This window comes from Thamnophis elegans, chromosome 5 (genome assembly GCF_009769535.1).
Source record: "Thamnophis elegans isolate rThaEle1 chromosome 5, rThaEle1.pri, whole genome shotgun sequence".
In the NCBI taxonomy this organism is placed as follows: Eukaryota; Metazoa; Chordata; class Lepidosauria; order Squamata; family Colubridae; genus Thamnophis; species Thamnophis elegans.
This window is the reverse complement of record NC_045545.1, coordinates 33675836-33689425: the sequence shown is the minus strand read 5'-3', so window position 1 is coordinate 33689425 and position 13590 is coordinate 33675836. Positions and strand designations below refer to the sequence as shown.

Genomic DNA, 13590 nt, shown 5'->3' with positions numbered 1-13590 from the left:
CAGTAAGGGACCTCCACGCACAGCGCTTTTCTCAGCATGGGGAGATGGACGGCGCAAACTACTGTGTGTCTCCCCATGCTCAGAAAAGCGATTCCTTTTAAGTCCTTTGCTGGCCGGCAGGTTCTAGGACACCTGCCCACCAGTAACAGACCTCCACGCACAGCGCTTTTCTCAGCACGGGGAGACGGACGGCGCAAACTACTGTGTGTCTCCCCGTGCTCAGAAAAGCGATTCCTTTTAAGTCCTTTGCTGGCCGGCAGGTTCTAGGACACCTGCCCACCAGTAACAGACCTCCACGCACAGCGCTTTTATCAGCACGGGGAGACGGACGGCGCAAACTACTGTGTGTCTCCCCGTGCTCAGAAAAGCGATTCCTTTTAAGTCCTTTGCTGGCCGGCAGGTTCTAGGACACCTGCCCGCCAGTAACAGACCTCCACGCACAGCGCTTTTATCAGCACAGGGAGACAGACATGGCAGGCATTCTGGAACTTACTTCCGGGTCCACCAGTGAAACCTCCTCTCACCGGATCGGTAAATTTCACCATCCAGTTCTCCCGATCCGGTCCGAACCGGCAGAAACCCACCACTGATATAAGTGCAAATCCCAGTAGGAAGGGGATTTTTCTTCTATTTTCTGGAGTAAAGGGGAGAATGGTAAAATGTTTTTTGAAGTTCAAAGTTTAACTTTTGAACTTACATAATAAATTGGGTGTAAGTTCTGTGAACCCTACTCTTACCCCTCTCCTGTCACTTTAGTTTAAAGGACACAGCAAAACACTCAATATTTGCATACAGCAATTTTTCAAGATCAGATTTTAATACTAGGTGTGATTTTGCTCTTTTAATCATGATCATGAAACAGTTTGGACCTTATTCCTTTTCAAAGACCATGATCTGCAGTTTAGGGTATAAATTTATCCAGTTTTATTATTAGAGATCCATGTGGCTTCTCATAGCACCATGAGGGATTGCTTCTTTGTCTAAATAGACTTAGCCTTGCCATAGTAGTTGATCATATCTTGAAACCTACAGGGTAGACTACACTAAAGTTATTATATATGAATGACCAACTTGGAAGAGTCATTTGGATGAGTAAATGGAACTGGACACAGATAGTTCTCAACCTGTGACCATAATGGAGACTGCCCATTATGGTTGTAATTAATGACAAGTACTAAGTGGCTTGCTTAATCACACACATACAAACACAAACACACAAACACACACACTCAAACACTCTCTCTCTCCCTCTCTCTCCCCCCATCTCTCTCATGCCACCATTAGATAAATATTTGGCAAGCATGGAATACTTCTAGGTGGGGGAGGGTTGGCAGACCAGTGGTGGGTTACGGTATGCCCAGGTATGGGTGTACCGGTGCCTGCCGGGAGCACTGGGTACTGTTCCGATACAGTGCTCCGGAGGGCCCGCCTGCCGTCCTTACCTGTATTTGAGCTCTTCGGGGCTTCTGCATTTGCGCACGGAGTGTACAGAGCCTGCACAACTCTCCGCTGAGCAGCTGGAGTGTCATGGAGGCGTTGCGGAGCGTTGCAGACGGTAATGAGTAAACGTGCTAAGCGCGCTCATGTGGTGGACACCAGGCCCCGTTGCACTGTACCGGTTGCAACGGGATCTGGAACCCACTGGAAAGAATCCAGGTAGATTAGGGCCTAGTACCATATTCCAATGCCAGAGGCTTCCAAACAAACCACCATGCTTGGACTGATGAAGCCATGCTTGTGGACTGGCCTCTACCCCAATCAGTTGGCCTTTGGGAGTCTGTAAACTTCTTCTGGCTCTTGCTAGCTCTGGGGATGTCTGTTGCCTGCATGCAAAACCTTCCCAAAACCTTTCCTTTATTTAATCCCCTCCCTGCCCCAGAAACCCATATTTCTCCAATAAACAAAACAAAAAGAGGTGAGAGACAGACTTATTGACCTTCCCCATTGAATTAGGTGCCAAAACCAAACTCTCCACCTCTGCCCTCCATCACTTTTAATCACTTAATTTGCTAAATTTATTGCATGCCTAGAAAGATGATGACAAAATATGTACGTTACTCACCTTGATGAGTCACTGCCAGGCTGAAGACAGAGAGAAGGAAGGAAGGAAGCAAAGAAAATGTTTCTGCAGCTTTGAGGAGCTAAAGTAAAAGTTCAGCTCTAAAGAGGCTAAAGCACAAATGTGCACCAGTACACGGTACAGACACAGCAGAAACTGGGCCCTAAAGGCAGACAGGCAGCAAAAAAGCAAAACAATTATTAAATTAGCTAGCAAGAGTCAGGAGAGGTTTGTAGTCTCCCATGGGCCAAAAAACTCCAAAAGGAGCCACCATTTCTGCAAGGAATTGAAAATGGTAGCTGTTATCAGGAGGCAGGAGGAGCAGGCCCAAGTGCTGTGAGGTCCTTTTGGGTGGAATGGAGGGAGAGAGAAGTGCAGTGTCTCTGTGATGGGTTACAAGGGAGAATGACCAAAGGGGACTGCAGTCACTGTATGTTTAAAACAGGCTTGTATGTAGCTTTCGGGAGGTCTGTCATAACTTTGAACAGTTGTTAAGTGATGGGTTGTATCTTGAGGATTATCTATATTAAGGATATATTTTTCAGTGCCTAAATAGCTACACTGATTCCTGCCCATTTTATAATGTAATTATGAAGGCTGGGACTATCCTTCAGAGCCTTTAGCCTGCTTGTATTGTCATTGAAGCTCTCATGAATGCTGAAGCCCATCAACCAGTGTCAGTTTGGTCTAGTGGTTAAGGCACCAGGCTAGAAAGTGAGAGACTGTGAATTCAAGTCCCACTTTAGCCATGATAGACAGCTGGATGACTTTGGGCCAGTCACTCTCTCCTAGCCCAACCCTGAATACAAATAGTCCTCGACATACAACAGATTGTTTAGTGACTGTTCAGTTACAATGGCACTAGAAAAATGTGACTTATGACCATTTTTCACATTGTCAAGATCACACGATCAGAATTCAGATGCTTAGCAACTAACTTATGTTTATGACAGTTGCAGTGTCCCAGGTCACATGATCACCTTTTGAGGCCTTCTGACAAGGAAAGTCAATGGGAAAAGCTCATTCACTTAACAACCAGGTTACTAACTTATCATCTGCAGTGATTCACTTAACAATTATGGCAAGAAAAATTGTAAAATGGGGCAAAACTCACTTAATAAATGTCTCACTTAACAACATATATTTTGGGGTCAATTGTGGTTGTAAGTCGAGGACTACCTGTAGGTTGGCTGCCTTGAGTTATTTGTAAAAATAATAAAGGCAGGATATAAATAAACCAACAAATCAAGGCACAGAGAACGTTGACAGAAAGGAACGTCTTGTAGTAGTCCTCAGTCTGTGAATACTTTTTAGGAAAGACAACAGATGCTGCTACCTTCTGAAAACGGTCTGGGCCTCACAGACAAGAGTGTTTATTTATCATAATTGAAATGTCGGGCTTATCTTCTAGAACATAAATCCACCTGTACACATGAAGGCTTTCTTCGAAGGACAAGCAGGAGAAGCAGAGACAGAAAGCCAGCAATAGACCAGTTCTAGATTTCAGGACACAGTCCAGTGATGAGGGAACATCATGAGAGGAATTGTTACTGGGCTCTCACTGCAGCATTGAAGAGGTTCTTGCTTGGCCAGATCATTTTAGAAATAGCAACAGCCAATAGCTTCTCTTAAGCACAGTTGATCCTAGCTGTGTCTGGACTTCTTACAGATGAACTCTGCTAGTTCTCAGTGTTTCCAAATGCTCCTTTCTATCATTTTGCCTTCTATGGTTGTCTGACAAGTGTTTCTGATCTGGATAAAAGGGGCTCTTGATTAAAATCAATTTGTCAGGTCTTTGATAGATTTGCTTCCGTCGTTTGCTGGGCCATGACAGCAGGGGGTCATCTTCCTGTTGTTCTTCATTTAAGGATGGTACCTGAGAAGAGATCATCCCGGAACTATTTTTTAAAAATCTCCCACTCCACATAATCAAAGTAAAAAGAAAACCTGAAAAATTGGTTTTACCACTGCTGCTTTGATTACCGTTCAAATAAAATATGGTGAAAATGGGCTTATTTGTGATTTATGGAAGACTTGCTTTTAAAAGTGTGTGGGAAGGGAGAATGTTGCATGGTTAAAAATAACCCTTTGCCACCAAAGATCGGGTTTCTAATAAAAGATCCTTCAGATTTTTCAGATCCAGGTAACTTGCTAGGCTGCTCCAAACGGGAATTGGCAACCGCATCTTTTTATTTTTATTTTATTTTTTATTTAGCACGAAAAACAGAAAAAGCACCTTTGGTTGTCACCCGGTTCTCTTTTAGCTTCTATAGACTGAAGTGGCGGCCGGCGGGCAAGAATGAGACGGAGGGGCGGGGCCCTGGGCCAAAGGGTGGGGCGTCGCGAGAAGCTGCAAGTAGCCTCTTTTGGCGAGCCGGCTGGCGGAGGTGAAAGCAGAGCCGTCAGAGCACCAGGCGTCAAGGCGATTTCTCCGCTGCTTCGGCTCCGGTTTCGCTTCCAGCCGTTTCTCGTCTCCGAAAGTAACTCGGTAACTCCCGGGCGGGCAGCGCACCATGAGCACCGCTTGCAGCAGCTACGTGAACACCGACAAAGTGCTGGTGGGCTCCTTCAGCTGTCCGCGGGAAGACGGCGAGGCTGACGCGATCTATTGCTGCGGCTTCCAGGATATCAAGTATTGTTGCGACGACCCTAACAGCTTTTTCCCTTACGAGCACAATTACATGTGGTGGCTCAGGTGAGAATAGGGAGAGGGTTTTCTGGCTTGTCCTAACCCAGAAGATATATCAGTTGGGACAAGAGGGGGTGGGGATAGTGAGGGGTTGCTGCTGCTTTAAGACCAGGATCTGAACCATCGGAGAATAAAGGTGATATTGTTATGCACTCTGCACATGCTCAGGAGGGAAAGATTACCTTGCTGTCTCTAGAGTGGACACCAGAAGATGCGCTCTACCACCAATGCAAACGTGGGAGTTGCAAATCTCAGTTGCAGAAGGAACAGAGGGTGACAGGTCTAATGTTATGGTGTAAAGCAACAATTATAGGGGATGTGACCATTGCAATATGGAACCTGGTAATCCAGTTTTCCCTATTCCTGAGCTCAACTTGGCTTGCTTTTCTAGACGGGTTGGATTCCCATAATCCCCACTCAGTAATGAGAATTCTAATTGCAGATGATAACAGTCATAATATAATACATTGTGGTGTCTGGAGAGGGATTAGGCTTTCTGATATGATTGCCATGGTTGGAAGTTACTTGAAATAGGTAATTTTTCCTTTTACAGTCTCAGGATACAAACAGTTCTCAGAAAGGGTATGGTGAAGTGAGAGGCATTTGCAATAGCAAAACATAATGAAACTTAGGAGATACGAATAATTATCCATTTTCCTCTAGAGTTTGAATGTAAGCTTTAAAAAACCTGAATGTTAGTAAGATAGCTAAGGAAATCAGTAATAATCACAGACCATAGAAGAGGTAGTTCTCATGTGAAACCATTCCATTTGGAGCATTGGTTAGACCAATATTGTAGTGGAGTGCTTGGTGCTCTCAGCTTAGTTATTTGCTTGCAGACATTTCATTATCTGACTAGGTAATATCATCAATGCTAACATTGATAATGTTACCTGGTATGGTAATGAAATGTTTATAATCAGACGACCAAGCTTAGAGAGCACACAGGATTCCAATAGTTCATCCCTGAGCTATATATACTCTCTTCTGTTAAAAATACTATACTTTGTGGTTCTGTGCTTGAACTGAACAGCTAAAGGTGATTCATAATTACTCTAGGCAATGCCATGAATAATTATTTAGAAGACTGTGCTAATTATAGTAAATGGAAAACTGCCTACTTTCAGGACTTGTTCCAGTATTCTAGAAACAAGAGACCTGATTTAGCTCAATCTGAAAATAATTCTGGTGTCATTTAGGAAGTGACCAGAATGAGATTCAGCAATAGCAATAGCAGTAGACTTATATACCGCTTCATAGGCCTTTCAGGCCTCTCTAAGCGGTTTACAGAGAGTCAGCATATTGCCCCCAACAATCTGGGTCCTCATTTTACCCACCTCGGAAGGATGGAAGGCTGAGTCAACCCTGAGCCGGTGAGATTTGAACCGCTGACCTGCTGATCTAGCAGTAGCCTGCAGTGCTGCATTTAACCACTGCGCCACCTTGGCTCTTCAGTTCAGAACAACTGAAGCACCCTGTTTCCTATCATAGAACACGAGAAATACAAATTTGCCTTTTTGTTTTTCCAATCAAGATGGATAGTATTTTCCAGTTAGTATTTAATAGTTATGAAGATATACAATGCAGCAAATTTCTTCGGACACTCTTGTAGGGGTTTGCCAGATATATTTCATCAAAAAATATTAAAAAGTCAACCAACTCATGGATTTTCTCTATAAATTAAATTTGCTTAGTTTTTGTAAGTTCAGCCAGTTCATAAGCAATATCAATAGCACTTTGACTTAGGGTATATACCATTTTATAGTGCTTTACAGCCCTCTCTAAGTGATGTACAGTGTCAGCATATTGCCCCCAACAATTTCGGTCCTCATATTACTCACCTTGGAAGGATGGAAGACTGAGTCAACCTTGAAACTGGTAAGATTTCAACTGCCAAATCGCAGGGAGCCAGCAGTCATCAGAAATAGCCTACAGTACTGCATTCTAACCACTGTGCCACTGTGGTTCATATTGATATGAGTACAAGGTGATGCTATCAAACATACTGTCAGTGTGGGAGTTTGCTGGCAGCTATGCATATTGTTTGTGACTGGCTTGGACTAACCAACACAGTCATCCAGCAACCTTGCAAATGGTTTGATTAAAGTCAAGAAGTGCAGCACAGCAAATCAGCAAGCCAACATGATTGATCAGAAGTTTCATTTTAATGTTTCAGTTACACTATAAAAGAATCAGACACTCCGTTCTGCCCTAGACTGTTATCTGGGAAAATGTGATCATTTCACTACTTTTCATTGGACAATTTTCTGATGGTGAACTACTAACTTAGAGGCCTGTATGAGTATGTATGTATATTAAAATGATAGAATCAAAGGCAAAAATGGGGGAAAATAAATAGTCCAATTCTTTGCTGTAACTCAGTTGCCTACAATTTCTACAGATCAGTTTATTAAATGTTATTGGTTTTATCTAAACCAGATAAAAACTGCTTTTCTTTTTATTGTTTTTTCAAAACAATTCTTCCAAATGACTAAAGAAAAAAGAAAAAAAGCCTGTGTAGGAAACACACTTGTATTTTATAACTCATAATTCTAATCGAATATATTTAATTTTACATTGGAGATACTGTACATTTGGTAAAAAGAATTAATACTCTATGCAATGTGTAATTAGAGAGAGCCATAACTCTTTCATCCCCCAAAAGTTCATAATACACTATATTTTTGCTGAGTTTAAATGATGAATATCAATTTTTCCAAGAAGCCTTTCTTTCTAACATCAGACCATTTCCTTACTCTCACTGGTTTGCCCAAATATTGTTGAAAGATTTATCTTTATTGAGCAATAATGTTATTGTTAAATGGTTTTGAATAGCAGTAGCCTCTCTTTTCCTTCATATAAGCACCTTTTATTAAGTCTTAAGTAAACTTTCAACCCAGTTCTCCCTATAAAGCATTCTGTGTTTATACAGAAGCCTAACTACGTCAACAGAAGTCTCTGCTTTCTCCATTTTGTCTTCTTTTTCCACTGTTCTCACTTTACTTTTTTTAAAATCTTGATTGCCTTTTTCGTACACATTAACTCCTCAACAATATCAACTCTTTTCTACAGTCATGTTCTCTGCTGTTCACAGATGGAAATGTTCAGCTTTGTTTTTGAAATTTTGGACCATTTTACTAGAAAAATTCTAGGAAATAGAAAAACTGGTTGCTTCCACCTGAAAAATGTGCATCATTCTGAATCAGATCCATGCACTTGTAATTTCACTCATGGCCTTTATATTTGTTCCTGATCACTCTTTTGGAAAAGTGCTATCCAGCCATATCGAAATATTGGGAGATCAATTGATAGTCAAAATCACTTGAATTCATTTGAGCAAAATACTTTTGCAAAACTTCCATGAATTTTGACAGATGCCTCGGGGATTAAGGGAGCTTTGTATCTTCCTCTTAGACATTCAGGTGAAGCAAGGAGAAGTGAAATGGGCAAGTTTCTTTAAAAGAATATTAATTAGTAATAAGAGTGATTAAATGGATGCTTTCCTGCTAGCAGGTAACAAAACTGGATGCAGAATATTGCACTGAGTTCTGATTGCCACAATGTAAAAAAAGATGTTGAGACTCTAGAAATAATGCAGAGAAGAGCAACAAAGATGATTAGGGAACTGGAGGCTAAAACATAAACACTGTTGCTGGAATTGGGTATGTCTAGTTTAATGAAAAGAAGGGGTGACATGATAGCAGTGTCCCAATATCTCAGGGGTTGCCACAAAAAGGAATCAAGCTATTCTCCAAAGCACCTGAGGGCAGAAAAAGACGCAATGGATGAAAATCAATCAAGGAGAGAAGCAACCTAGAATTGAGGAGAAATTTCCTAAAAGTTAGAAATATTAACCAGTGGAACAACTTGCTCCAGAAGTTGTGAATGCTCCAACACTGGAAGTTTTTAAGAAGAGATTAGACAACGATTTGTCTGAAACTGTATACTGTAAGGCTTCCAGCCTGATCAAAGGGTTGGACTATAAGACCTCCAAGATATCTTCCAACTCTGTCATTCTGTTATTTAGGGGAGGAAAGGAAAACAAATATGGAAGAATCCATCTATCCCTGTCTTAATAAGCCTTTTTCACAGTAAATAAGGACAGCATCATTTTATAGTATCATATCACCAGCAGATATAATGGCACCGATATCATTTTCTAATTGTTTGAGGATTTATGAATAGTCTTTTAAATTAAGCCATGAGGGGAAATCCGGACATATTTCTTCAAGAGTGGGACTGATTTAGAACTTTGAGTGTTATCATATTGACAGATGCTTGAATTGTAATATTTTCTTGAAATTTTCAGCTGGAAACACTGAAGCTGTTTGGAACATGACCTAGAGTTATTGGGAGGAGCTGTGTAGAAATGATTGTAATAAATTAAAACAAGTACACGTACTTGAGGTAAAAATGTTTTGTCTTACTCTAGCTTGGCTTCAGAACTTTAACCACCCTGGCAGCTCCTAAAAAGAAATGCAGATTAAGGGTGCTTGTATCTTCCTCTTAGTCATTCAGGTGAAGCAAGGAAGGTGAAATGGGCAAGTTTTTTTTTTTTTACAAAAATTCCCTTTCCTTCAGCCAATGTTGCTGTTTAGTTTTCTTTTCCTTTTTGTATGGTGTATATGAGGGCTTTTTTTCTGTGTGGCTAGCAAGATGAAGCAGTGGTTTCTGTTCCTTTTTTATTTCTCAACCAGCAGGTGTAAAAATGATTTGGGAATTTAAAAACTGAGAGAGTGTTGCCCTCAAGCACGAATTCTATTGTAAGAGAGGCAACAATGCTAAAGCAACGGATTGGGACAATTTGTTTTTTATGTCGCCCCTCCCAAGATTTTGGTATAATTAAGGAGCCCTTTCTTTTCTCCCTAGGATAAGATTGGAAAGAAATCTGGTTAAACGATACTGTTTATGAGCAGGATAAAATCAGAATGGAACATGACTGAGTTTGAAAATGGGCTGAATCTAGCAGGGGCTATGGAGAAAAACATTCCAGGAAAAAGATCTCAGTGGTTTCCCAGTGAAGCAGTTGAGGCATAAATCAGAATGCTCCTGACTGTTCCATTCCTCTCTCAGCCCCCTCCCAAATTTCCTGGTCATTGACAATAATCCTACTAGATCTACAGAATGAATTAGAATCATTCCATTACATTGGATAGCTGGAAGAAACCCGACAGGTAATTAAAAGCTATTTGTGTACTAATTGCAGGCAAATTTTCAAAGCGTGACTAAAAATATCTATGAATGCAGGTCACTCTGGACCTTTCTTTGCCATTTAATTCAGTGAGGGAATGGAGACCAAGACATCACAGTTAAGTCATCTGGGTCACATTTTGTATGTTTTGAATTTGGCATGCTGAAAATCTCATGAGAAGAAGGAATACTGGAACAACTATCACATTTAATGAGGAAAGGCAGAGTTTATGCAGAATTCTAACCAAGGATTCCATGATTACCTGACTTTAGAATTTCTTTCTTTGGACCCATTGTGTAACAACTTCATGAGCAACCCAACAGTATCCTGTGAGTTTTAGTCCTTGGCATTTTATGATCAGCATGAAAAAAGTGTACAATCTTGCAGGGTCACTGGCAGATGCTTTAGTCTAGTGCTAAAACAAAGTTACCCAAAAGTCAAGGAGAAATTGAGCAAACTGATCTCAGGAAACTGATTCCGCAATAGATCAAAGGTCTCAATTTGGGTTTTCATTCATAATGTGGAGAATTTAAGTGTTTAATTCAACTTGCCTATTATGAACCTTGTAAAGTTATTAATACTATGCTCTTTGGCTCTGTGGTTTTTATTTTGGTGAATGGAAACTACCCAGTGAAACAATATGTAACTTGCTCAGATACAAAGTAGACGTGATGTAATCTTATGTGTCATATGATTTACCTGCCCTGTTAAGAAGTCAAGGATCTATCCTATACAAAAAATAAGCATGATGTAAAAACTATGTTCCCTGCTTTTCATCATTTCTATGGGGTTCTTTGTTCTATGTTTATATGTTTTCCTCCCAAACATGGATTGCTCTTGAGAGCAACAAAATAAAAGTGGATGAGTTGTATTCTTCTTCTCTTGCCTATTTCTTTTGGTATAGTAAGTAAACTGTCATCTTGATTTATATCGAAACAGAATAAATAGGGACTTAAGATATATACAATTCCACGACTTTTATTAGTTTGGCCTATGGATGCAATAGAAATGATGAGATTTTGCATTCATATTTTCATTTGATTATGAATCCATTGATGAATTGATGTAAATTATTCTTAGTGTCACTCCTGCTCAGAATGCTACCAACTACCATCACTGGGATTTATAAGAAAATACATAAAAGATATTCAGTATGTTGTCATACTTGTGGTACTCCAAATCAAAGTTAAAATTCTCCCTAGACTTATTGTACAATGCTGCTTTATATTTTTGATTGATTTATCTTGCTTTATTTTACTATTGATTCTTTGAAAAGTTTAAGGATGTCAGTGCAAAAAAGAACCCTTTGCCTATTTGAGATGTTTCAAGAGTATACAGGCATTTCATCTCTTTATCCAATTATCTGTTTGACAGAAGACAAAGATTCAAGAAGGAAATGTCTTAAATTGATTTTACCTGGATTTAATTCCATGAGTTTCAAAGGAATGTGTCTTGATTTATACATGTTTAGCCAAGAGGAACATCAAATGCAGTAATTCAAGGAAATACAATAAAAGCAGCACCTTAGATGAAGTTTGCTCTACAAGTCTAATCCAGTCAGAGAAGGCTTTTGGTGAATTGTTATAACAACATAATTCAGCTTCTATGAGAACAATCAAGGGAAATCTATATGTCCCCATAGTGCTGAAACATCTGTCTTTCTCCATTAAATACATGCAGCAATGATGCCTTTCAAAGGGTTTGACAATGTCCTTAAATTCATCAGCTCATTGCTCTTTCTTTTCTAGTATTGGAGCACTTATTGGCTTGTCGGTTGCTGCAATGGTCTTGCTGGCTTTTCTCATCACTGTGTGTGTCCTCTGTTACTTGTTTATCAGCAAGAAGCCACGAAACAAATTGGATACAGGCTTAACCTTGAACTTAGAAGCAGCAGGTAAGAGCTCCCTGTTCTGTCTCCCTATTTCTTCAATTAAAATCATTCAGTGGTAATCAGCTTTCCGTTTCATCTGGATTTTAATGGGTTTCAACACCCACATTTTTGTTTATGAAAGCACCCAAAGAAGCTTGCAACATTCCAAACAAAGATGCAGCATGCGAAACAAACATTAAATTTCAGTAAAATTAAAAATCAATCAACAATTAAAAGCCTAGTAAAATAGATTGTCTTTACTACTTTTCTAAATATTGGTAGAGTAGGAACTAAATGCACCTCCAGAGAGAGACCATTTCATAGCCAGGGAGCTTCCCTGAATTAAATACACATCCTCTGAGCCTCCCCAAAGCAGAAGGAATGAGGCAACAAATCCGCTTCTTGTAATTGTAGAATACCTTCTCAGTCTGTCATATTTTAGATATTGCAGGAATTGCAAGTCTCAGAATGGGACTCAGCCAGGATGGGAGTTGCAGTCGCAGTACATCTGGAGGGCATCATATTACAGAAGGTTACTGCAGGCAATCAAATTAAAAGCAAAACCAATCATTTAGAAATTTCCAGAAAGAGAATATGGATCCAATGGTGTGAGATAATTTTCACCCAGTGTCTAAACTTCCCTTTTTAGGGCCCTGGATGAAGCAGATTATCTGGACACTTTTCAGTCTGGGTTCAGCATGGGGGGAACAGCACTGAAATGGTATTGTAGATGTCCTTTGAAGTTCTCAGGGTAGCGGTGACACAACTATTCTGGCCCTCCTGGATCTCTCAACTGCTTTCAGTACTATTGACCTTGGTATTTTTCTTGACTGTTGAGGGTTGGAACTGCTGTTTTCCTGATGCTCTCTTTCACATAAAAGCCCACTTGGAGTTTGTTCCTCACAGTCTGAGAGTCCTTCAGGTGCTTTAAAAAAAACAAACTTCAAGTGGGCTTTCATATGTTTTGCACTGAGGAGAGGCTCTCATCTAGCCATTATAAAGCCCAGATTGATGGAAGACTGCAATGATGGTTGTCCTTCTGGAACACTGTCCCATCTTCACACAGGATCTCTGGAGGGCAGAAAGAGTGACCATCGGGTTCTTGGTCACTTCTCTTACTAAGGCCCTTCTCCCCTGATTGCTCAGTTTAATTGGGCGACCAACTCTTGAAAGAATCCTGGTTGCATTAAATTTCTTCTATTTGAGAATTATGGAGGCCACTATGCTCTTAGGACCCTCCAGTACAGAAAAATAATTATTGTAGCCTTCCCCAGATCTGTGTCTTGCAATAATCCTGTCTCTGAGCTCTGCAGGCAGTTTCTTTGACCTCATAGCTTTTGCTTTGTTGCAACTAAAGATTGTTTAAATTATTGAATTATAGAAAAATCCCAGAGATTTGTATTTCACAATTTTCTACATTGTGATAAATTATATTTTATGATAGATGCCAGAAATTACTTACAAAAATAGATTTTTGATTTTGTTGCCAATGGTAGGTATCTTAAACTAGGCTGCAAGGAATTAAATAATTGTTTTTTAGACTCTATCAAGCAAGAGGATAAACATTTTATACTATACAAAGAAGATAAAATTTCCTAACACCAAATTAGATCCAGAAGAGAACAGAGAGAATCAGCTTTTAAATGCAGTATATATTTTATGGATCTTAAGGGCAGTGATTCTTGGTTTTAATTAGCACATACCTCAGTTTTTTTTTGGCAGGAAGCATAAGAACAAACTATCTTTCTTATTCTCTTTTATTAAGAACTCTTAATATTAAA

General features: G+C 39.9%; 1 protein-coding gene across 1 annotated transcript; it reads left to right on the top strand.

Annotated features, from left to right (window-relative positions):
• Window positions 1-4571: 4571 nt before the first annotated feature.
• Window positions 4572-12526, top strand: SHISAL2A (shisa like 2A). Its single transcript, XM_032217844.1, has 3 exons — window positions 4572-4754; window positions 11688-11833; window positions 12459-12526. The coding sequence occupies exons 1-3, from the start codon at window positions 4573-4575 to the stop codon at window positions 12524-12526; spliced, it is 396 nt and encodes a 131-aa protein (XP_032073735.1). The 5' UTR covers window position 4572.
• The last annotated feature ends 1064 nt before the right edge of the window (window positions 12527-13590 follow it).